General features: G+C 44.1%; 1 protein-coding gene across 1 annotated transcript in view; it reads left to right on the forward strand.

The window, feature by feature from the left end:
• The first annotated feature begins 13,871 nt into the window (after positions 1-13,871).
• adamtsl5 (ADAMTS like 5) overlaps positions 13,872-25,243 on the forward strand; it is a 70,093-nt gene continuing 58,721 nt past the window's right edge. Inside the window, exon 1 of the mRNA XM_038994638.1 lies at positions 13,872-15,183. Within this exon, the coding sequence (XP_038850566.1) occupies positions 15,164-15,183 (20 nt within the window). The 5' untranslated portion in view covers positions 13,872-15,163. The remainder of the gene's footprint in view (positions 15,184-25,243) is intronic.

Genomic DNA, 25,243 nt, shown 5'->3' on the forward strand with positions numbered 1-25,243 from the left:
TGTAAGTTATAAATTATGATTTAGTGATTGGCTGGAGCAAAAGCCTGCAAACCGACCAAGGCTGAAACCAATTGTAGCTTTCGACCAGGCCACCCCTGTAGTGTTCTGGCCTTTTTGTCTAGAGACAGGAAGTGGCTGACCCCAGTCCTCCTTCCACTTCCTTTGCGAAGTCTTTTACCTACTATACTGCCTTACTTCTCTGAACTTTAACCTCTGTCCTCTTCGAATTTTGACTTATGTTTCTGTACTTATACTGTGACTTTCTCCCCCGCTATATCACTATTTTCGTCTTTTCTTTTTTTGTTATTCTAGTCTTTTATGATCCAATAATGAGCTAATATTGTTGATGTCATCGTTATTCACTTCTGTTGAAGGATTGAAAAATGTCTCCTTTGTTTTTGTTAGGTATCTTACTTTTTGGGGTGGTTACCTTTTTTTTTTCTTTTTTTTTAAATGTACAGTTCTATTATTTAAAGAATGTTTGTTGTCCACTGGTGTTAATACTTTTTTGTAATATGTCATTTGAATTTATTTTTTTTAATAACATTTTACTACTCCACAAATCTTTTTTTGGTTTGTGACGTATGTTTTAGTGCTTATCTTTTGATTTAATATAAACAATAAAACCCTATACTGTGTATCAAATGATGGTCGTGGTCTCATTTTGTTCCTGTTAGAAAGACTGCAGGCACAGATTTATGGTCACATTACGGTTATGTAGATCCAGCTATATGCCTCAATGTATAAGATCTGTAAATTACAGTACATGGTGCTTGTCTTTTCCATTTCCCCCCCCCAAAAAATGGTTGTGTAGATCCAGCTACAGTGCATTCGGAAAATATTCAGACCCCTTGACTTTTTCCACATTTTGTTATGTTACCGCCTTATTCTCTCCTCATCAATCTACACACAATACACTATAATGACAAAGCAAAAACCGTTTTTTAGAATTTTTTTGCTAATTGTATTGAAAATAAAATACAGTTCACATTTACATAAGTATTCAGACCCTTTACTCAGTACTTTGTTGAAGCACCTTTTGGCAGCGATTACAGCCTCATCTTCTTGGGTATTACGCTACAAGTGTGGCACACCTGTATTTGGGGAGTTTCTCCCGTTCTTCTCTGCAGATCCTCATGCTCTTTCAGGTTGGATGGGGAATTTTGCTGCACAGTTATTTTCAGGTCTCTCCAGAGATGTTCGATCAGGTTCAATTCCGGCCTCTGACTGAGTCACTCAAGGACTTTAATAGACTTGTCCCCGAAGCCACTGCTGCATTGTCTTGGCTGTGTGCTTAGGGTCGTTGTCCTGTTGCAAGGTGAACGTTCGCCCCAGTCTGAGGTCCTGAGCGCTCTGGAACACGTTTTCATCAAGGATCTCTTCGTACTTTGCTCCGTTCATCATTGCCTCGACCCCGACAAGTCTCAGAGTTCCTGACAATGAAAAACATCCCCACAACATGATACTGCCTCCTCCATGCTTCACCGTAGGGATGGTGCCAGGTTTTCTCCAGTTGTGACGCTTGACATTCAGGCCAAAGAGTCAAATCTTGGGTTCATCAGACCAGAGAATCTTGTTTCTCATGGTCTGAGTCCTTTAGATGCCTTTTTGCAAACTCCAAGCGGGCTGTCATGTGCCTTTTACTGATGAGTGCCTTCCGTCTGGCCACTCTACCATAAAGGCCTGATTTGGTGGAGTGCTGCAGAGATGGTTGTCCTTCTGGAAGGTTCTCCCATCTCCACAGAGGAACTCTGGAGCTCTGTCAGAGTGACCAACGGGTTCTTGTTCACCACCTTGACCAAGGCCCTTCTCCCCCGATTGCTCAGTTTGGCCGGGCGGTCAGCTCTAGGCTCTAGGAAGAGTCTTGGTGGTTCCAAACTTCTTCCATTTAAGAATGATGGAGGCCACTGTGGTCTTGGGGACCTTCAATGCTACATACATTGTTTGGTACCCTTCCCCAGATCTGTTCCTCGACACAATCCTGTCTCTGAGCTCTACGAAAAATGTATTCGACCTCATGGCTTGGATTTTGCTCTGAAATGTGCTGTCAACTGTGGGACCTTATATAGACAGGTGTGTGCCTTTCCAAACAGGTGTGTCCCTTTCACAAACTCTGTCCTACACAGCTGATTCAACTCATCAAGCTTTGATTATTTTAATCAGCAGTGCTAGGGCAAAAAACAAAACGTGCATGCCTGGGAGGCCACCGGACCGAATTTGGGAAACCCTGGTATAGTAGATAATAGTGTACGGACTGGCGCGAAAAGATAGCAACCTGTCTGTCCCACAGAGGTAGTAAGGCTCTGGATGGGTAGAACCTGTTTTCGCATGGACATTGCCATTAAGGGCTTCTAGCTCTTTAAAGTAGTAAACTGTCTGGGACTTTCTATGGGTTAAGGAAGGATCACATAATTCCCCCGATGACCGGGATGGAATTATGTGACCCCTTTCTTATTCCATAGGAAGTCTTGCCCAGTTGATTACTTCAAAATGGGGAAAGTCCTCTATGGCGCTGCCCCGGCTTTGTGGAACTAGAGCTGTGTAAGTCTATGGATCAGCCATTACAGTTCTAACTTCAGTCACTAGGTGGAGGCAGTGCTTTATAACTTTTGAAGTGATTGCTGCTGGTTAGCCTTTTCAAATATTCTTCCCAGGTCTGTTTATCACTTAAAGACATAAACAGATCTGCTACTCTCCCTGCTTTCTTCCCTCTCTCTTTTCTCCCTCCTTGTCATTCCATTAAATATGAAAGCTGTTATTTGCAGCAGTGTTTGACATCTCTGTCCTTGTTTAAGCCCATGCAGAATTAATGTCCACTCAGCCCTTTCCCTGTAATCCTTGAAGTCTCCATGGGTCGTTAAATTATGGTAGGGCTCTGATCAGACCTTTCAAATACTTTTGCTGAGCTTGCCTGGCAGGCTATAGCCAACGCTAAAAGTTCAAATTGTATTTTAACCCAGGTCTGGCTCTGATGGCTGCTATAGGACTCTATGGGTAATTACCCATCCAACACACAGGCCAAACCATCCATGATGACACGGAGAGAGGGAAGGGAAGGAAGGGGACAAAGAGAGATCTGGAGTGTGATATTGGATAGATAATTATGACGAAGGGGACATTTACTGCACTGTAGGGGGCATGGACAGAGACTACACACACACCACAGTGCTGAGAGGATGGGCAGTGTAACGACCAGCCAGAGAAAGAGAACAGGAGTGTACAGCCTGTAGTAGTCAAGACCTAGATCAGGGCACAGGCAGCCTCTGACGTGTGTGTACAGGCCAGCTGGTGGGAACTTGGAGCCGGAGGAGTAAATTACCTTTTTGTTATTTTTACAAGCTCATTTAAATCATTTTGAGTAAAGGGGGCTGACTGTGGTTAGACCACGTCTTCATCTGCAGCAGCACAACACTGACCCTGAACTGGGGTGAGATTTCAGCCTCTGTTTGTATTTCTTGGCCAGATTTTCACTTAGAAGTTGGAACGGATTATGTGTCTCAATGGGACTTCCTGGTTTGAAATAGGTGAAATATATTCATGTTTTGTTGTTTTGATGCATTACAAGACCTAAAGATCTAAATGCCTCAACTCTCTCTCTCTACACATCTCTTTCTACATCTCTCTCTGTCTCTCTCTACATCTCTCAATTCAATTCAAGGGGCTTTATCGGCATGGGAAACGCGTTTACATTGCCAAAGTAAGTGAAATAGATAATAAAAAGAAGTGAAAAAACAATATAAAATGAACAATAAACATGACAATCACAAAAGTTCCTAAGGAATAGAGACATCTCTCTCTGGGGGGGGGGGGGGGGGGGTGTCCTGCAGGTCTGGGAGAGTGTCTTTCTGGGGGGGGGGGGGTGTCCTGCAGGTCTGGGAGAGTGTCTTTCTGGGGGGGGGGGGGGGGGGGTGTCCTGCAGGTCTGGGAGAGTGTCTTGCTGGTCTGGCCGGGGTGTCTATTGATCTGTTGCTCCTGTGTGAAGTTTTGGGGCTGCGTTTGAGAGTGATGTCCTTTAGGGTCCGGGCAAAGGTGGGCACTGCTGCCTTGTATAGGTGGACCTGGTCATAAAGGCTGTTCAAGTCCAGGGGGAAGTGGTGGGCCAGGTAAACATTTGGTTTTGAGGCACAGTCATAGGAAATACTTGCATTTACCTGCTGTATGGTAGCATGGTGGAAGTATTTTCGTGGTAGCAGGGTGGAGATAACCACTTGTGCGTTTTCTATCACTTCCTTTCCTGCTGAGTGACCCTAGTTGGTCCTCAGACAGAAGGTCTAGGGCGTGCTGGGTGTTTGGACACCAGAGTTTAGACACACTGTGTTTTTTTCTTGTATATATTTCCTGTTTGAGTCCATACGGAGTACAATCTGTGTCTTGTGTATGTCCACAGTGGGTGTGGGGGTGCTGTCAGGAGGGCTATCAGAGTGGTTGACAGAGGGGGTGGGATCCCCTGGGCTCGGGGTTCTTCATATGTCTGTCCCGCTGTGATGTCGATGCTATGATCAGGGTCTGTGGTGGACTGTTCTGCTATGGTGTCGAGACTTTTGTCAGGAGCTAAGGTGGGCTGCTCTAGATCTCAATCACTCTACATCATTCTCTTTCCACATCTCTCTCTCTCTCCACATCTCTCTACATCTCTCTCTCTACATCTCTCTCTCTCTCTCTCCACATCTCTCTCTCTCTCCACATCTCTCTCTCTCTCTCCACATCTCTCTCTCTATATCTACATCTCTCTCTCTCCACATCTCTCTCTCCACATCTCTCTCTCTCTCCACATCTCTCTGTCTCTCTCTCCACATCTCTCTCTCTCCACATTTCTCTCTCTCTCTCTCCACATCTCTTGCTCTACATCTCTCTCTCTTTCCACATTTCTCTCTATACATCTGACTCTGTCTACATCTCTCTCTATATCTCTCTCACTTAATCTCTGCATTTCTCTCCTCTTCTTCTCACTTATCATTTCTGCCCTACAGTCTTCTTAACTATGTCCTCCACTCTTATCTCTGCCCTACACTCTTCTCATCTCTGTCCTACTCTCTTCTCATCTCTTCTCTCCCTTATTCACACACCTCCACATCTCCCTCCCTGATATGACCTCTCTTTTCATTTTTCCCCCAGGCGTTTCTATGCTTGTTAACTGACTGTGAACCTCTGGCCCATGGACAATGGGGGGCTTAGCTCTGTGCTAATTTGATTAGTGTCTGTGGAGAGCTTCCCAGGCCTATGGCTACGACTGTTGTTACCACTGTCCACCTCTACAAAATGAATAGAAGTTATCTTCTATTCTATCCAGTCTTCACTCTTCCATGGTACTTTGTGTCCTTCTACTACTTACCTATTCAGTCGTAAACAATTGCGTTCCCTGCCCCGTCTGTCTGTCTGTCTGTTTGTTTGTTGTTTCCCACATGTTTTCCTGGTGTTTATGTGGCTCGGTGTATCCTGTTGTCCCTGTGCTGTTTGTCAGACACCTCTACAGGGAGACCACAGAGAACACACCACATTACACAGGCCAGGTGGGATGCTTGGTCTTGTTCATTAGGCACCAAACAGAAGAAAAAAAACTGATTGAAACAGGGAGGGATTCCCTTGACTTGTCTAGTAGAAAATGTTCTTTTGTTTTCTGTTGCAAAACGTTTTAAAATATTTCTGTTGTGTGCCCTATTGAACACGGCTTTGATATTTACTCTGGCTCTATGTCGTTCTAGTCTAACTGGTACTAAATTAAACTCTTCAGGGGTGGTTGAAATGTTCTCAGCATTGCGGACAAAAATGTAAGGTAGATGAGCAGATGATTCTCCTATCAAGTGGAGTTTAGTGAACAGTGTCTTGTCTAAGTGGTATATTTCAACCAGTAATGTTCTTAACATTTCATCTGTCTGAACAGAGCCCAAGGGAGGTACCGTTCCAGTTGTAATGGAATGAATGATAACAATCCCACTTACTGTCTGATACGCCCAACATTCCTCTTTAAAGAGAAGTAGTACTGAACATTGAGCTGTGTGTGTGTGCAGCATCTCTACATCTTTCTCTTCCTACCTAACCTCTGCTTTGCTTTGATCATATCTGTTTATCTGACCTGCTGTGTCAGCCCTGTTATCAACACAGCAGAACTGCAGTAAGAAAGGTAGGTTGTGTTCATAAGGCACCAAACAGACGAAAACACACCTAAACATGGAGTGACTAGCTGGATTTGTCTAGAAAGATACACTAATTTTTGTTTTGCTACGGTGTGCCCTACTGAACACTACCCCGGACATTACTGTGATTAATTCTCCTCTACTTCAGGCTTTAAACCAAGTAACAGGATTTATGGTTAGTGTTTGAAAAAGAAAGATATCCACCACTAATTGACTATGGGGTGTGTGGTGGCCCAGCAGTTTTGTTTGAACTTGACACTTCACTTCAAATGTCTTGGCTGTTAGTGTACATGACTTCCTGTAGGCTGATACACACACACAGACATGCACGCATGCGTCAGAGAAGTGCTTCGGTGAACTATGCCCAACTGATGAGCAACCTTGCCTGAGACCTGAAGACTTGTGTTAGCTCCCAGAGCTTTAGTTAATTGGGATAACACAGCCTTCTAGCTCAGTTGGACACACACACACATCCCCTGGTCCGCCCCTCATGTATCGCTCCTTAGATCTCTACCCGTCATCTACCTAGTCAGCTGCTCTCCCTCTGTAACCTCTCTGGCACATTCAAAGGAAAACCGGATTTAAGAAATTTAATTTTGCTGCACATCTGACGCAAAGCCATCCACAAAACAGACTCCTTAGTTACCATTCTGTATCTAGGCCTGTGACCCCTATTAATAGAACACAGAGGATCTGTCCCAAATGGTACCCTATTCCCTATTTAGTACACTCATTTTGTCCAGGGCTCTTAGGACCCTAAGGGCTCTGGTCAAAATAGGGTGCCATTTGGGATGCAGACAGAGACTTGGATCACACTAAAGTCCCAGCTATGTTGTTGACTGCTGTAGTGCGCCTGAGACAGAAATAGCCTTATATCCTAACCACCACACTAGGATAAGCAGTTAAAGGAGAAGTTCACTTGTAATGGCCAAATCAAACTCAAATCAACCCAAGTATTTGGTTTGGCATTACTCAAAGGTCATTTACATGCACCTACCATTCCCATAGATGTTTAGCTAGCAGTGGATTAAGTTATCTGAAGTTTGCAGTGGTTGGGTAAAGAAAACCGAACAATGGTTTACAGTATTTCCTGGCCCATAGACTACAGTTAGGTTGAGGAATCATCTTCCATTAAGTTGTAAAATAGTGAACATCCCCTTTAACTACTCCATTGTATTCCCTGAAATGAAGAACTGTCAAACCTCAAGTTCTAAATCTGTTTTGATCCTTGATATTGTGTGAACCAGTGGTTGTGTTTCTCAAGACCGGTGTGGTGTTCTGGTATTCTGTTTCATGATATTATTTGGTGCCAAGGGGCTGGGGAATTCTTACTCTGGTATTACAGCAGTCACATCTGCTGGTATGACCAGAACAGCTAGTGTCCTTGTTTATCAAAGTGATTTTCCATTGCTTTTGATTGAATCAACGTTGAGTTGTTAAGTACGGGGTGGCAGGTAGCCTAGCGGTTAGAGTGTTGGGCCAGAAACCGAAACTTTGCTGGTTGAAATACCCGAGTCAACAAGGTGAAAAATCTGTCGGTGCCCTTGAGCAAGGGGGCGCCGTACTGCTATGGCTAACCCTGTAAAACAGCACGTCACTGCACCTATCCGGTCGATGTGACAATAAAACGTATTTATATACTGTTTATAGACCTGCTTACAGACAGTCTCCTGTGAAGGCATGTCCACTGCTGTAATTGCATATACTGTACAAACGTGTATATATATACACTGATTTACATTGAGTGTACAGAACATTAAGAACACCTGCTCTTTCCATGACACAGACTGACCAGGTGAATCCAGGTGAAAGATATGATCCCTTACTGATGTCACTTGTTAAATCCACTTCAATCAGTGTAGATGAAGGGGAGGAGACAGATTAAAGAAGGATTTATAAGCCTTGAGACATGAATTGTTTATCTGTGCCATTCAGAGGGTGATTGGACAAGAGACAATATTTAAGTGTCTTTGAACGGGGTATGGTAGTAGGTGCCAGGTGCACCGGTTTGAGTCAAGAACTGTACTGCTGCTAGGTTTTTCCCGCTCAACAGTTTCCTGTGTGTATCAATGGTCCACCACCCAAAGGACATCAAGCCAACTTGACACAACTGTAGGAAGCATTGGAGTCAACATGGGTCACCATTCCTGTGGAACATTTTTGACAACTTGTAGAGTCCATGCCCCAACGAATTGAGGTTGTGCTGACGGCAAATGGAGGGGTGGGTGCAACTCAATATTAGGAAGGTGTTCTTAATGTTTTGTCTGCTGCGCACACACACACACACACACACACACACACACACACACACACACACACACACACACACACACACACACACACACACACTGTACAGTACATATATCAATGCAGCCACATACACATTTTGATCTCTCACTCAAATGCAAGACAACTGACTCACCCTGCAGCTGTGTTTACTGGCCTATGGTGTTTGTGTTGAGATGTCCAGCGGTGGCCTCCTCTTCTCACACACACACACACACTATCTCTGACTACTGTTCATTCATGTAAACACAACTCCGCAGCATCAGAGCTATATCATCCGAGCAGCACTCTGGTTTATTTTACTTCCAGTAAAATCCCTAAATCTCAACGTGGGACAGCTGTCTGGGGCGATGGGAGATGGACAGGGGTTAAATGTGTTGTTTGTTTGACGTCCCGTGCAAAATAAACACAATAAAGCAATGTTCCGCGCAGCTCACCTAGATCAGAGGCAGACATGGTGCCCTACACACAGACACACAGAGAGAAGTACACACATATTAGAGGGACTCTTAGCCAGATGTTGTGCAAAGACACCCCAACAGTTATTATTGTTGTGTGTTCTGCCCCTTTCATTTACTGTATAACAAATACATTTGGGGGTGATTTCCTGGACACATGGCCTACTCTTATGCTAAAAAGCATACTCAATGGTGTTGAGTCTATATGCTTAACCTGTGTCCTGGAAACCAGCCCCGGAGGTTCCTCACTACATAACACAATGTTTTGGTTTGTTTATATGGTAATGGGAGCGGTTGTAAAATGAAACGGATGTTTTATTGATGCTTGGTATTTACTGTGACCTAACAGGAGCATTCACCTTCTGCTTTCTCCCTGTCTTAAAAACTGACCGTGAACTTAACATGGGGGTTACGTTTGATTAATAACCTCTATTGTGATGTTGATGTTGCCCGTCACGTTGCCAGGGCTTGCTCGTGTGTCGCTAGATTAGAGAAACCCATTAGATTTATCCCCACGCACGCTAAAGGGTGGGAAATAATTTTTGTTTTGTCCTTTCCCATACCTTAGCATTATGAGCTGTATAATTCTCCAATACCTTCCACCTCCCTGCCAGCATAAATCACTGTTGTTATTCCATTTTCCCAGCTACTTTATTTGACGGACTTGATGAACCCCATCTGTCAAGCGTCCGCAGCCTTTGTCAAGCGTGTGCACGCAGCAGCAGCCCATTACCTGAGAGATCCATCAATCACGTGTGTTGCCCAGGCGACAGCACGGCGGCCATCTTGAGAAAGAAGCAGGAAGTGCCTCAGGGGCCATAATTGGTCCCTAATTGGCCTTGTAGTGGAGGCGTGTGTGTCAGCCAGGTCATGTGTCCAAGCCTTTTCTCATACTCACTCACACTCTCACCGTGGCTCACCCCACTGGGCACAGACGTCAACTCAACGTCTAAATTCATTGAAATGACGTGGAAACAACGTTGATTCAACCAGTGTGTGCCCAGTGGGATGCTATGCTTGGAACACAGCAAGTGTCATCCACATGTCTCTATGCGGTGATAAATCAGTTTAGTGCTGCCCTTAGAAGCTGTCCGCCGATTGGTGCTTCAGGTACACACACACACACACTCTTATGTAACGCTGTGCACCCAAACTAATGATTACTGTCCACACTTGGCTGTCAGTAGAATGTTAATCAGACAGTGCTATCCATCTCTCTGGTCTCTGTTAATATCTCAGACTATCCTTAACAAGGACATGAATATGGGGAACGTATGGGACTGCCATGGAAAATCTCCCTGCGAGACAGGACACGTCCATAGATGCCAGGGAGACTACTCAGCTAATCATTATAATTCAGCAGAATCCCTCCATGCTGTTGGAGCTGCAAGACCAAAGTTGTGTTCATTAGGCACCGAACTTAAGAAAATGTACTGAAATGGGGAGGGACTACCTGGCCTTGTCTAGTAAGAAATGCTGGCTGTTGCTGTGTTCTTTTATCGTTGTCGTAAATTGTTATTGTAATCATCTGTTTCATAACGGCTACCATGGGTATGAAGTCGACATTCTGTACATGGAGAGGCTGCACAGCTAATCTCACCTTTGGGACAAATTTGTAGTGAATGTCATGTTTATAGATTTTTCCCTCTTTGTTGTGATTTCCCATAGCTTTTCTCTACAGTGCATGATTTACCCTGTCCCTCAGTGTCCTAGTAGATACAGGTTCTGTCTAGCAAGGCCATGCTAAACAAGATAACAGTGGGATAGTTGACATTTCTAACCAGGGGTGCTTGGTTTCACTTGACTATAAAAGGAAATGGATGTTGGCTCCACAGTCACACTCCTGTAGACTACTACACAGTCTACTGATCCAAGTTGTCTGTGTGATTCAAGACTGAGTTAGCCTGCTGAGCTAAAGTCTAAGAAGCATTGGGAGCTGAATCTTCAGGTCTCTGCATGGTTACTCATCGCAGGAGCCTATTTCGGCTTCGAGAACCACCTCTGTCACACTTGTAATTGGGTCTGCAGAATCTTACTGGATTCCATTGATGACATGACAGCAATTAACTATAGGTGCATTCATGAATTAACTCTGGCTGTCTACTCCGATGTCAGAGCACTCTCGTCTAAGTGTGCCAGAGCACAGAATAAAAACTGATGAATTTATGAACGAGCAACACCCATTGAATATGACCGGTGTCAGCAAACATCGGCAAAACAACTGAATTAAATTGTTGCCAGCAGCACAGTTAGTCACCAACGCTCTAGATAAAATGAACACTGCCTAACCAGCTCTGCTAGGGCGAGTAAAACGGTCAGAGTGGGGCGTTCTCTCATTTGTGTCTGGAAGGAGCTAGCCAACTTTAGCCTGTTAGCTTGGGTGCTGACAAAACACTGAATTTACGAATGCCCAGAGCGCACTCTGGCACTCCAGAGTGTAATTGCAAAATGTATTTAAAAAGAATTGCATTGACAGTCAAGCTCCCACAGATAGGCCTGAGATAAGATTGCATTCCATTGGGATCATCTTTTGGCGTGGTTAGACTGTTTTGCTCTGTTATGGCTACATAGCTACTGATGGTAGCTCAAGGTCACTGTCTAAAGGTTGTGTTCATTAGACACCAAACGGAAGAAAACGGATTGAAACAGGGAGGCATTACCTGTTCTGTTTCAGTTGAAAAATGTGTTAGAACGCTTCCCGTTGTGTGCCCTAATGAACACACCCTTAGTTTTCCCGCTTTAGTAATAGATTAGAGCGCTGTGTGGTTGGTGCAGATAGCTCTCTGTAGGTTTGGGTCAGGGTGAGGCCATGTTGTTTCTTGATGATAACTCTGTCATGGAGATTGTTCAAACTTCAGTCCTGGAAAGGACATGCGGGGGTGAACGTGCTGTAGGAAATGACAGATTATCGTCCCTGCTTTGTCCTGACTTGTCAAATGTCACTGTGACGTGCTACATTTTCAAATCCTATAAGTGATTGGCCATTTTCACAAAATGTTTTACTTTCGAAAGTACAAATAGTAGTTACAGCAGCAGGAGATGCCTTAGGCGTAAATTACACCCAGGCCAGAAATAGGAAAGAAGCCCAGATGATTTCCCAGAGAGAGAGAGACATGAAGTGAATGAGCTATAGGTGTCTTGACTTGCAGATGAAGATAATGTTCAAGTCCCGGAGGTGTCAGCCAGGCAGCACTGAGCTGCTGAGAGGAGAGCAGAGCAGAGCACTGAGGAGGAGGAAAGGGTTGAAGAGGGGAGACACTGGACACTGGGTGTGTGATGAGACCTATGGGGAGGAGGTGTGTGATGAGGCCTATGGGGAGGAGGTGTGTGATGAGGCCTATGGGGAGGAGGTGTGTGATGAGACCTATGGGGAGGAGGTGTGTGATGAGGCCTATGGGGAGGAGGTGTGTGATGAGGCCTATGGGGAGGAGGTGTGTGATGAGGCCTATGGGGAGGAGGTGTGTGATGAGACCTATGGGGAGGAGGTGTGTGATGAGGCCTATGGGGAGGAGGTGTGTGATGAGGCCTATGGGGAGGAGGTGTGTGATGAGACCTATGGGGAGGAGGTGTGTGATGAGGCCTATGGGGAGGAGGTGTGTGATGAGGCCTATGGGGAGGAGGTGTGTGATGAGGCCTATGGGGAGGAGGTGTGTGATGAGGCCTATGGGGAGGAGGTGTGTGATGAGACCTATGGGGAGGAGGTGTGTGATGAGGCCTATGGGGAGAGACGGGCAGTCTGGGACTCATTGTCAGAGAGACGGATCACACGTCACTCCCCATGTTCTTTTCTCCTATCACTTTTTTACTGGACATTGGTACAAGCGCATGGCAAAAATAGGATACTTTCACTAATAGCCAAAGAGATCATTTAAGTGGCATAGGCCTTTATGCAATATAGGTTCAAAGAGCAAACAGTTTGAAAGGCCGCTTGTAGCCATGTAACCTACAGGTCAAGAAGAATGCAGAGCAGGACTTTTGTGTCTGACAGCTACAGTAGCCTGCCACAGACAATATACACAGTAGGCTTGCTACAGGTAACTGTCAGAATAAAGGAAACACCAACATAAAGTGTCTTCATAGGGTGAGCCAACAGAACAGCTTCAAAGAGGGGTCTCAAAGGAGTATAGGGGCTTTAAAGGGTGTGTGTCTCAGTCACCAGATCTCAACCCAATTGAACACTTAAGGGAGATTCTGAATCAGTGCCTGAGACAGCGTTTTACATCACCATCAACAAAATGAAGGAATTTTTTAATTTTGGAAGAATGATGTCACATCCCTCCAATAGAGTTCCAGACACTTGTAGAATCAATTTGGCATCATTCTTCCACAATAAATTCCTTCATTTTGTTGTTTTGTTGATGGTGATGTAAAACGCTGTCTCAGGCACTGCTCCAGAATCTCCCATAAGTGTTCATTTGGGTTGAGATCTGGTGACTGAGACACACACCATTTAAAGCCCCTATGCTCCTTTGAGACCCCTCTTTTAAAGTCACTGAGATGTCTTCTTCTACGCGCTTAGAAAACAGGTTATCTACAACCTAGAAGGGTTGTCCCCATTGCGGAACCCTTTGAAGAAACCTTTTGGGCTCTAGGTAGAACCCTTTCCACAGAAGGTTCTACATGGAACCCAAAAGGGTTAACCTATGGCGACAGCCGAAGAACCCTTTTGGAACTCTTTTTCTAAGAGTGCAGCCATGGTAGGCAAAAAAATGGGCAACTGGGTATTTTTATACATGACCCTAAGCATGATGGGATGTTAATTGCTTAATTAACTCATGAACCACATCTGTGTGAAAGCATCTGCTTTCAATATACTTTGTATTCCTCATTTACTCAAGTGTTTCCTTTATTTTGACAGTTATGTGTACATAACCCAGTCCCCTACTCTCTAATCATTTCAGACACACAGACTAAAATAGCAGATCATTCGATTCCTGTTTTTTGTTTTGTTGCGGGGCTACTAAGCGATAGCACTCTCGATTGGACGCGCTGAGTGAAAGGGGGAGTGTTTACTACATTTTCAATGGAATGCAGCATAGGGGAGCGGGCCTCAGGTGTAGGCAGCATGCTGAAGCGATAACTGGATACGCTCAGATATGAGAAGCTTTTTTTTCTTTTCGGCGAGTTTATTTTTTGACAAGCTGATCCCTATTGGTGAACTATAACTAAAGGGTGGTTGTCGCTTGCGGGATTGACATTATTTATTGACAGCGTTCTATTCTATCTGAAAAGGCTTGCGTGTGTAGGATATTCACAAAAGGACGGGGCCCTAAACAACTTGTTTCAATTCAGAGAGAGAGAGGGACAGGGCTACCTACCTGTCCTGTTGGTTGCTGGTAGCGGCGTATCAAAAGGATATTATTTTCCGGCTGCAAGTGGAACAGACGTTGACTCATGAAGAATACAGAGGAGTAGCCTAGTCCTCATGAAATTTTATTTGCTTAGCATATCTATTTGTTCGTAATGCTCCACCAACTTGTAAGAGCTCGTTCAAAAAAAGTTGCTTAAATGGGAAAAACACAATTATCCTTGTATTTTTCACAATATTGATTTTGTGCGCATGTGAAAATAGACAGCGGTAGGCTAAATCGCACATTCATGCCATTTTAAGAGCATATGCATACTGTTCTTATATTAGCCTACCATTGCTAAATTGCCTGAAATGTAAACCAAATTTGTCAGATTGCAATCTTATTCTTGCCAGTAGTTTAGCCTATTCTTTCTGTACACTAATCTAGCAATCGGGTGTGCGATCACCTGCGCTATTGGCACCATTCCAATGATAAACCATTGCGTTTTCCAATGTTCTCCTCAGAAAAGTTATCGCTGAGAATAGGACATAATGCAAATGTCATTTAATCCTGCACGGCCAGACGCAGAGCGCAGTGTGTGTCCTGTGACATTGCACCTGAATGTCTACTTGGCGAGAGAGAGTTTTGCCTCGTCTTCCAAAAGAGATTCGTCGCGCCTTTCGCAGGAAGAACATGGAATAGAACTGCAAAGGATATATTTGGAACTCGTTGGATAGCCAAACGTTCTAAGCTTGAATGAAAGAGATCACAAGTGAATTATATGGTTATGGTATTTCAACAAATTACAGGTAGACATCTCTCACAGTATGAATTTCAACAAATGTTGAGCTTAAATTCGTGAACGTTCTCTTGGACTCCGGGATGCGCAACAAACCCATCGACTGAGCTGAAACTGCTTGGATCATGATGCAAGCGTAAAATTGCACCTGACATCGAATGCAACACAGCTGATCACATTTGACAAGGACCTACTATGTCAACATTACTAACCAGGTAAGATGCAGGTGTATGGTTATAAACGCATGTGTATGGTTATACACATAGTTTAACATTTGATATAGCCTACATGTTTATGACTGTACAAGTGTAGCCTCTATGCTGAAGTAGCCTATGTTTATGATGAAGTATATGTTTATGACGTTGTACATAAAAAATATATAACGTTGTACATACCTCTGATAAAATTGCCATTAATCCACACAGCCTAATTGTTATAGTGAATGAAAGGGGAGTATTTAGTGGCCCATATCAAGTGATTTTAAGTTGATTTAGTAACTTGGCAAGCTCTCACCTAGTCGATTATTACTGTAATCCGAGAGGTGTGTGTGTGTGTGTGTGTGTGTGTGTGTGTGTGTGTGTGTGTGTGTGTGTGTGTGTGTGTGTGTGTGTGTGTGTGTGTGTGTGTGTGTGTGTGTGTGTGTGTGTGCTACACCAGTTGTTCCCAAACTTTTTATAGTCCCATACCCCTTCAAACATTCAACCTCCAGCTGTGTACCCCCTCTAGCACCAGGGTCTTCGTTCTCTCAAATGTTGTTTTTTGCCATCATTGTAAGTCTGCCACACACACTATACGATACATTTATTAAACATAAGAATGAGTGGGAGATTGTCACAACCCGGCTTGTGGGAAGTGACAAAGAGCTCTTATAGGATCAGGGCACAAATAATCAATAATTTTGCTCTTTATTTAACCATCTTACATATAAAACCTTATTTGTTTATCTGTGAATAACTCACCACAGGTTAATGAGAAGGGTGTGCTTGAAAGGATGCACATAACTCTGCAATGTTGGGTTGTATTGGAGAGAGTCTGTCTTAAATCATTTTCCACACACAGTCTGTGCCTGTATTTAGTTTTCATGCTAGTGAGGGCCGAGAATCCACTCTCACATAGATACGTGGTGCAAAGGGCATCAGTGTCTTAACAGCTCGATTTGCCAAGGCAGGATACTCTGAGCGCAGCCCAATCCAGAAATCAGACAGTGGTTCTGATTTAAATACAATTTTCACAGAACCGCTTGTTGCAGTTTTGATGACGCTCTCTTGTTCAGATATTGGTAAGTGGGCAGGAAAGGGATAACGAATCCAGTTGTTTGTGTCATTCGTGTCGGGAAAGTACCCGCGTAATTGCGCACCCAACTCACTCAGCTGCTTCGCTATATCACATTTGACATTGTCCGTAAGCTTGAGTTCATTTGCACACAAAAAAATATACAATGATGGAAAGACCTGTGTGTTGTCCTTGTTAATGCAGACAGAGAAGAGCTCCAACTTCTTAATCATAGCCTCAATTGTGTCCCGCACATTGAATATAGTTGTGGAGAGTCCCTGTAATCCTAGATTCAGATCATTCAGGTGAGAAAAAACATTACCCATGTAGGCCAGTCGTGTGAGAAACTCGTCATCATGCAACCAGTCAGACAAGTGAAAATTATGGTCAGTAAAAACTTTAAGCTTGTCTCTCAATTCCCAAAAAACGTGTCAATACTTTGCCCCTTGATAACCAGCGCACTTCTGTATGTTGTAAAAGCTTTACATTGTCGCTGCCCATATCATTGCATAGTGCAGAAAATACATGATAGTTCAGGGGCCTTGCTTTAACAAAGTTAACCATTTTCACTGTAGTGTCCAAAATGTCTTTCAAGCTGTCAGGCATTCCCTTGGCAGCTAGAGCCTCTCGGTGGATGCTGCAGTGTACCCAAGTGGCGTACACTGCAAGTGGCGTACACTCCACTATGTCTCCCTGTCATGGATTTTACGCCATCAGTACAGACACCAACATGAGCAGCAGCTACGTTTGGCTACATATGGACCGTTAGTGGAATTCCCACGAGAGAGTAACGGTTAATGTGATTGGATGTTAATTATTTAACTAGGCTACCTGTATTTGACATTGTGTTGTTATTTCGCTGAACACTAGATCATTTAATTTTATTTTTGGCAGTGAAACGAGGCTACTCAGGTGAGGAAAAAAACTCACCCAAATGTATAGCCCTGTTGGAAAATGTGAATAACATTTTTATTTGGCGTACCCCTGGCGGCATTGCGCGTACCCCAGTTTGGGAATACCTGGTCTACACCAAGGGATGGTCGGTGATAAATTCCAGTGGCAGTTTGTCTCCTGTGTGACTGTGTAGTCTACTATATATATATATATAATGGCGTTAGTGTATTAACGCATCCATGTCTGATTTATCCTATTTAACTATGAAGGTGCTGTGTGATTTGTATATGAGTATATTAAGATTATTTAGAGAACACATGATATTTTCAACGATAAACAACTGTAAGATTACCTGTGATGTGTAGCCCACTGTACATGGTATGTCCTTGAATGGAGGTTGGCTAACACTTCAAACATACTATTATTAGTGTAACAGTATAACTTTAGACCGTCCCCTCGCCCCGACCTCGGGCGCGAACCAGGGACCCTCTGCACACATCAACAACAGTCACCCACGAAGCATCGTTACCCATCGCTCCACAAAAGCCGCGGCCCTTGCAGAGCAAGGGGAACCACTACTTCAAGGTCTCAAAGCGAGTGACGTAACCGATTGAAACGCTATTAGCGCGCACCACCGCTAACAAGCTAGCCATTTCACATCCGTTACATTAGGTCTAGTGACTGTACACATTGTTATGGTAAACAAGTGAAAGTTTGGTCTTGAACGCCCTGACAAACATAGTGTGTGTTTACGTGCTTTTGTTTGCTATGTGTGTGTGGGTGTGTGTGTAACAGTCCCTATCAGAGTATGATGCAGATACAGTCAGGCATACTTATCAAGAGTGGAGTGAAGTAGCCATACTAGTCTGAGGTAACCCCCATCCATATACTGAGAGACTGCAGCAGCGTGGCTTGTATAGAAGCCCCTGGCTGTGCATTCCTCTCATCCGGCTCCATTACCTTTATCTCCAAATGTCAGAGGCTATAAATATCCAGCTTCATACGTATCCCATCATGGCTGTTCTACAGAACCGCCCCACTAGAATAAGGGCAGTCTTATCATGGCTGTTCTACAGAACCGCCCCACTAGAATAAGGGCAGTCTTATCATGGCTGTTCTACAGAACCGCCCCACTAGAATAAGGGCAGTCTTATCATGGCTGTTCTACAGAACCACCCCACTAGAATAAGGGCAGTCTTATCATGGCTGTTCTACAGAACCGCCCCACTAGAATAAGGGGAGTCTCATGGCTGTTGGAATAAGGGGACTCTCATGGCTGTTGGAATAAGGGGAGTCTCATGGCTGTTGGAATAAGGGGAGTCTCATGGCTGTTGGAATAAGGGGAGTCTCATGGCTGTTGGAATAAGGGGACTCTCATGGCTGTTGGAATAAGGGGACTCTCATGGCTGTTGGAATAAGGGGAGTCTCATGGCTGTTGGAATAAGGGGAGTCTCATGGCTGTTGGAATAAGGGGAGTCTCATGGCTGTTGGAATAAGGGGAGTCTCATGGCTGTTGGAATAAGGGGAGTCTCATGGCTGTTGGAATAAGGGGACTCTCATGGCTGTTGGAATAAGGGGAGTCTCATGGCTGTTGGAATAAGGGGAGTCTCATGGCTGTTGGAATAAGGGGAGTTTCATGGCTGTTGGAATAAGGGCAGTCTCATGGCTGTTGGAATAAGAGCAGTCTCATGGCTGTTGGAATAAGGGCAGTCTCAGGGCTGTTGGAATAAGGGAACTGGATTGCGCCTCAATACTCACTCCCTAATAGGAGATGAGGTGTTTTATTTTCCTGAAGAGTTGAAGTTTCATCTACTGTTCCTAGATATTGTATGTTATTCACCGAAGAAGATATTCCTGGGGGGAAATGAGAATCAGAACATCTGGGTGTGCTTTGGGATTTTAGACCTGCTAATGAAGCACTTTTTGACTAATCAAATGCAGTTTTTATATTAGAAGCACAAATAAAATAGCGAGTCTTCTCGACTTAATGGACGACATGAGCTTCCTCGGGATAAACCTATGATGTTTCCTTTACTGGTCTGTAGTCTGTCAAATTGGCTAATGTGAGATCAGGTTGAATGCTCGGGACATGAGAGGGATAACAGAGTCTTTCTCCCAGATCCGTCTCTTGAGGAATGTTTGTTTGGGAGCGAGACAGCTCAATGTACTATGGCACGCTGCTCAAATCCCTCCGGAGTGAGTTCCCTAATTAAAGCGACAGCTTCAGAATGTCGATGTCGTCACTCAAGAGATCTCTTCCCCCGGGGGTGGAATTTCGATCGCTTGGCGATGGGCATGTATGTTTATGCATGAAGCAGCATGTAATCGATACTTTAATGAAGGTCATAGATAAGCAGGTCTGATCCTTGATGGTGTAAAGGAGGTTCGGATCAACGTTAGCGTGTTTGAAACCTGAAGACGTGCGTCTGCTCTCCAAACTCAGGGGCTCCGTGCGCAGGAGACCCGGATACACGGAACCCAAACCGGCTGCGCGCGTGCGCCGTCGTGCATAAATTTATTTTGTCCCCTACACCAAACGCGATCACGACACGCAGGTTAAAATATCAAAACAAACTCTGAACCAATGACATTAATTTGGGGACAGGTCGAAAAGCATTAAACATGTATGGCAATTTAGTTAGTTAGCTTGCACTTGCGAGCTAATTTGTCCTATTTAGCTAGCTTGCTGTTGCTAGCGAATTTGTCCTGGGATATAAACATTGAGTTGTTATTTTACCTGAAATGCACAATGACCTCTACTCTGACAATTAATCCACACAGAACGGCCAATCGAATCGTTTGTAGTCATCTCTCCTCCTTCCAGGCTTTTTCATCTTTGAATGTAAATGGTGATGGCATCTATACTTTCATAGTATTACCACGACAACCGGCAAAACAGTTCGTCTTTCAATCACCCACGTGGGTATAACCAATGAGGAGATGGCATGTGGGTACCTGATTCTATAAACCAAGGAGGAGATGGGAGAGGCAGGACTTGCAGCGTGATCTGCGTCAGAAATAGAAAGGAGTTCTATTTTAGCCCTTGGCGTTGTAGATGCTCGTTGGCACGCGCGCGGTGTCTGTGCAATAATTGAATAACATGTATTTCTAAATTTATTTTGCGACGCTCGCGCACACGACGTGTCCGGTCTGGTCAACATGTAAGGCCATCAGCATACTGGGATTGTGTCAGAATTTCAGATGAATCAAATGTTCTTTCAATGGGAGTCATCTGTTGCCGGATAAATGAAAATGGATGATTGTCTGACAAAAAAACGCACAAACTTTCTGTCTTTTGACTGATTAAACTCCTCTGAAAATATTTGATTTGTGTTGTACTTTTGACAGTTTCATAGTTGTTCATGAGTCTGTGTGGCTGTAGCCTTAGAACTCTGGTCGGTCACACTGTGATAAAGCCTCTTCTGTTTTAAACTTTTCACACTATTAAGCAGAGCCATGCCGAGCTGTACTGTGCTGGCCTGGTTATGTACCCACCATAGTTGCTGGAAGTGAAACCTCGCTGGAAATAACAACAATGTGAAAAGAACATACAGTATCTGATCCAGCACAGTAGACTGTCGGTTTGGGTCAGCACAACTATACCTTGTATATGCATGTGGTTGGGATATAGTAATGATTAAAATAATGTAGATGGATCCTCATTGAGTGAGATTGGAGTGTCGCAAAGTACACTGTCTGATAAGACTTTACAGGTCAATAGTCACGTCAGGAATGCTATGACTATGATAGTTCAGTTGTTTGTCTATATTAATGTCACCTTGCACTTTCTCCCCCAATCACATGTTTATGTGTTGGCTGGTATTCCACTGTACTCTGGTCCCAGATCTGTTTGTGCTGTCTCTCAACTTCTATCATCATATGATTTGGCATGAATGACCACACAGATGTAGGATCTTCATTTTACCAATCTGTCGCAGGAGAACTTTCCTGCAATGCAGGAAATGTAAAACTTGTTGTGTATTTGAGGCTTACTAAGACTACTGATGTTTCTAATTCCCTCTATGAAATGTCAGACTTGATTTTTCATTAAGAAAAATGTATCAGCCCCTACAAAAATGTCCATTAAATATAATTCACATTTCCTGTTGCTACAGGATTATTTTCCTGCTGTAGGAGACTGGTTAAAATGAAGAAAGATCCTACAACTTTAAGAGTTAGCTATACAGCACAAACAGACCTGAGACACTCCAATGTCTCTAGCCACTTTAATAATACAAAAAATTGATGTAATAATTGTATCCCTAGTCACTTTAAACAGTGCCACTTTAGGGCCTCCCGGGTGGCGCAGTGGTCTAGGGCACTGCATCGCAGTGCTAACTGCGCCACCAGAGTCTCTGGGTTCGCGCCCAGGCTCTGTCGCAGCCGGCCGCGACCTGGAGGTCCGTGGGGCGACGCACAATTGGCATAGCGTCGTCCGGGTTAGGGAGGGTTTGGCCGGTAGGGATATCCTTGTCTCATCGCGCTCCAGCGACTCCTGTGGCGGGCCGGGCGCAGTGCGCGCTAACCAAGGGGGCCAGGTACACGGTGTTTCCTCCGACACATTGGTGCGGCTGGCTTCCGGGTTGGAGGCGCGCTGTGGCTTTCGACCTTCGTCTCTCCCGAGCCCGTACGGGAGTTGTAGCGATGAGACAAGATAGTAATTACTAGCGATTGGATACCACGAAAATTGGGGAGAAAATGGGTTAAAATTTAAAAAAAACTTTAAAAAAAAAATAAATAAAAAACTGTGCCACTTTATATAATGTTTACATACCCTACATTACTCATCTTATATGTATATACTGTACTCTACTATCTACTGCATCTTGCTTATGCCGCACGGCCATCACTCATCCATATATTTATATGTACATATTCTTATTCATTTCTTTACACTTGTGTGTATAAGGTAGTTGTTATGAAATTGTTAGATTACTTGTTAGATATTACTGCACGGTTGGAACTAGAAGCACAGGCATTTCCCTACACAAGTGTAACCGATGTGAAATGGCTAGCTAGTTAGCGGTGGTGCGCGCTAATAGTCTTTCAATCGGTGACGTCACTCGCTCTGAGACCTGAAGTAGTTGTTCCCCTTGCTCTGCAAGGGCCGTGGCTTTTGTGGCGCGATGGGTAATGATGCTTCGTGGGTGACTGTTGTTGATGTGTGCAGAGGGTCCCTGGTTCGCGCCAGAGGTCGGGGCGAGGGGACGGTCTAAAGTTATACTGTTACATTGATGCTGTTGACCCTGAATGCTGTGGAAAAAGGAGGAGGTCAAAAGGGGGGTGAGTGTAACCGATGTGAAATGGCTAGCCCGGCTAACCCGGGTCGGGGCGAGGGGAAGGACGAAAGCTATACTGTTACACAAGCAGTAACATCTGCTAACCATGTGCATGTGACCAATAAAATTGGATTTGATTTGACCAGACTAATTCCACAGTGAAAACCAAGTGTATAAAAATGTGTGTATTTTCAATTCTCAGTGGAGGAAGTGTTGGTGAAAAATGGTGTTCTAATGTGTTTGGCAGTGACCTAAAAGGAGATCAGGTCATGTTCATTAGGCACCAAACGGAAGAAAACAGACCCGAAACAGGCAGGGGCTACCTGAACTTGACAAAGAAACCACATTTTTGTTTGGCATTGCAAAACATTTTAGAAAATGTTCAGTTGCTTTCCCTACTGAACACGACCCTGGTGTTATTCACCATGTCAGTAGTTCCAAATGTTGGAGCATGACCGTAGATGGCCTGCCAGACTGGATCAGACGGACGGTCTGTCTCAGTAAAATGTGAAAAGATAAGCTCATAATCCAAGAGGTATGACAATGTCAAGAGATTTCGTCTGTTTGTCCTGAGAAGGAGAACGATGGTGCAGCCAGTCAGGCAGTAGAGGAACAGAGGAGAATCTTTGAGTTCTAGGAGCAATGGTCAGAGACCCCAAGACACAACCAAGGTGTGGGATTAATTTAAACAGCAAACTCGGTCTTTAGAATAGCATCACATTAAACATAATGCATTTGGTCAATACTCAGCACTGCTTTTCAAAGTAAATGTCTTAAACTCCTTATGTTGCTTAAAGGGGCATTACACAAAGTCAAAGTTTGTCAACAGCCTTGTCCCACACCATTAGTTGTGTTGATCCAGTTTCCTGCCTCAACTGAAACAAAATCATTATATGGTGCTCATTTTTGTCATTCATTTTGGATTGAGGTATACCCATGGATCGACCATTTCAGTGCTTCATGACTCGTGCAATGATGAATTGTTGCCTTATTGATTGGGCTAATCCCTGACCAGGATCATTGCCTGACCAGGATCACTGCCTGACTAGGATCATTGCCTGACCAGGATCATTGCCTGACCGTGAATGTCTCATTGTTCCCACCCATTAATAGTCTGTTCAGGTTTAGGGTTCAAAGGTCATGTTTTTTAGTCTATTCAACTCTATTTACTGAAGTACTTAGTCTATATGCGTCCACCAGGCCTTAAAGGCAAGCTCTGGAACACTGGCCACTAGTAAGTATTTTTTTAAACCTCCCGGTCTGCGCTGGATGTGTCAATGTGTAGTTCATACATGCAGAATTACTGTCTTAACTCAATTAGCTGCGATACCCCGAGTTTGAAAGTGACTGTTTACTGAAAGCTGTGGCACTATTTACCCTACATTTTCCCCCACGTGGGCCAGCCTCCTAGCAGTTCAAGTTCCAGCCAATGAGCTTTAGCCCATTGCCATTTGAGCGACAGCTAGCAAGATGCACACATAGCAAAGCAAGAGAGAGCGCAATGATGTGGTGCACATATCTGTACATATGTGACTTAGTACGCAATTTTCGGGGACCACTTTTGGCTCGTGAGTGCTACTTTCAGAACTACTAGCTGAAAACTATGCAAAAAGTACCAGATAATGTCTTTATAAACCAGTGTTCACCAAATAGTGGGTCACATCTAAGTCCCTGTGGGTCATGGAGGATGGGGGACTGGCTAGAAACACTGTCTTTTGTTCACTTGGTGGATCATTCAAAAGCTGCAGATGACGCCGACGTTGTCAGTTAATTTCATGGTGCTCTTTTGTAAAAAAAACAACATTATTTTTTAAAGCTGATGCAAAATGAACTGAATATATCATTGTTGCAGTCATAGGGTGTAGCTGTCATTTTTATTGTTTTCTTTACCCAGTTTTATTGTTATTTTTACCCAGAAAAGCACCCCGTTCCCATAGAAACCTTTTGGTAGCTCCTGCACAGCTGCATACATTCAAGAGTATAGTTGGGTCATAGCACAAAACAGTTTAGGCCAGGATTCAATCTGATTGTGCTTGTAGGCAGCGCGGCAATGTTAACGTGTTGGCGGAGATCAAATTCAAGGTAAACACAGCAGATGTCAGCTCAATTGGAAATTCCCTTTAAATGTCAAGTGTCATAGCGAGGTTTCAGATTTAATCCCGGCCTTAGGAACCACCAGGCCTGACCAGTGTTTTACAGAAATCCGTTAGTTTAGGAACCCATGCCCTGCGCATTTTAGTTCTAGACCAGCAATAACACATCTGATTCAACTAGTGAATCTAATCACCAAGCCCTTGCCTTGATTAGTTGAATCAGGTGTGTTCGTTCTGGGCTGGAACAAAAAAGTCCAGTCCTGGGGTCCCTGAAGATGTGTTGGGAAACGATGGCCTACACCAGGGATCATCAACTACACTGAACAGAAATATACAACTGCAACAGGTAAAGTGTTGGTCCCATGTTTCATGCACTGAAATAAAAAATCCCAGAAATGTTCCATATGCACAAAAAGCTTATTTCTCTAAAAATGTTTGCTGATTGAACAGAATGATCATTACACAGGTGCAGGCTGTGCTGGGGAGGCCACTTTAAGGCCACTTTAAAATGTGCAGTTTTGTCTCACAACACAATGCCACAGATGTCTCAAGTTTTGAGGGAGTGTGCAATTGGCATGTTGACTGCAGGAATGTCCACCAGAGCTGTTGCCAGAGAATTGAATGTTAATTTCTCTAGCATAAGCTGCCTCCAACATATTTTTTGATAATTTGGCAATCCGTCCAACCGGCTTCACAACTGCAGACCACGTGTAACCACGGTGCTGAGGAGTATTTCT

Source organism: Salvelinus namaycush, chromosome 1 (assembly GCF_016432855.1).
Source record: "Salvelinus namaycush isolate Seneca chromosome 1, SaNama_1.0, whole genome shotgun sequence".
Taxonomy (NCBI): domain Eukaryota; kingdom Metazoa; phylum Chordata; class Actinopteri; order Salmoniformes; family Salmonidae; genus Salvelinus; species Salvelinus namaycush.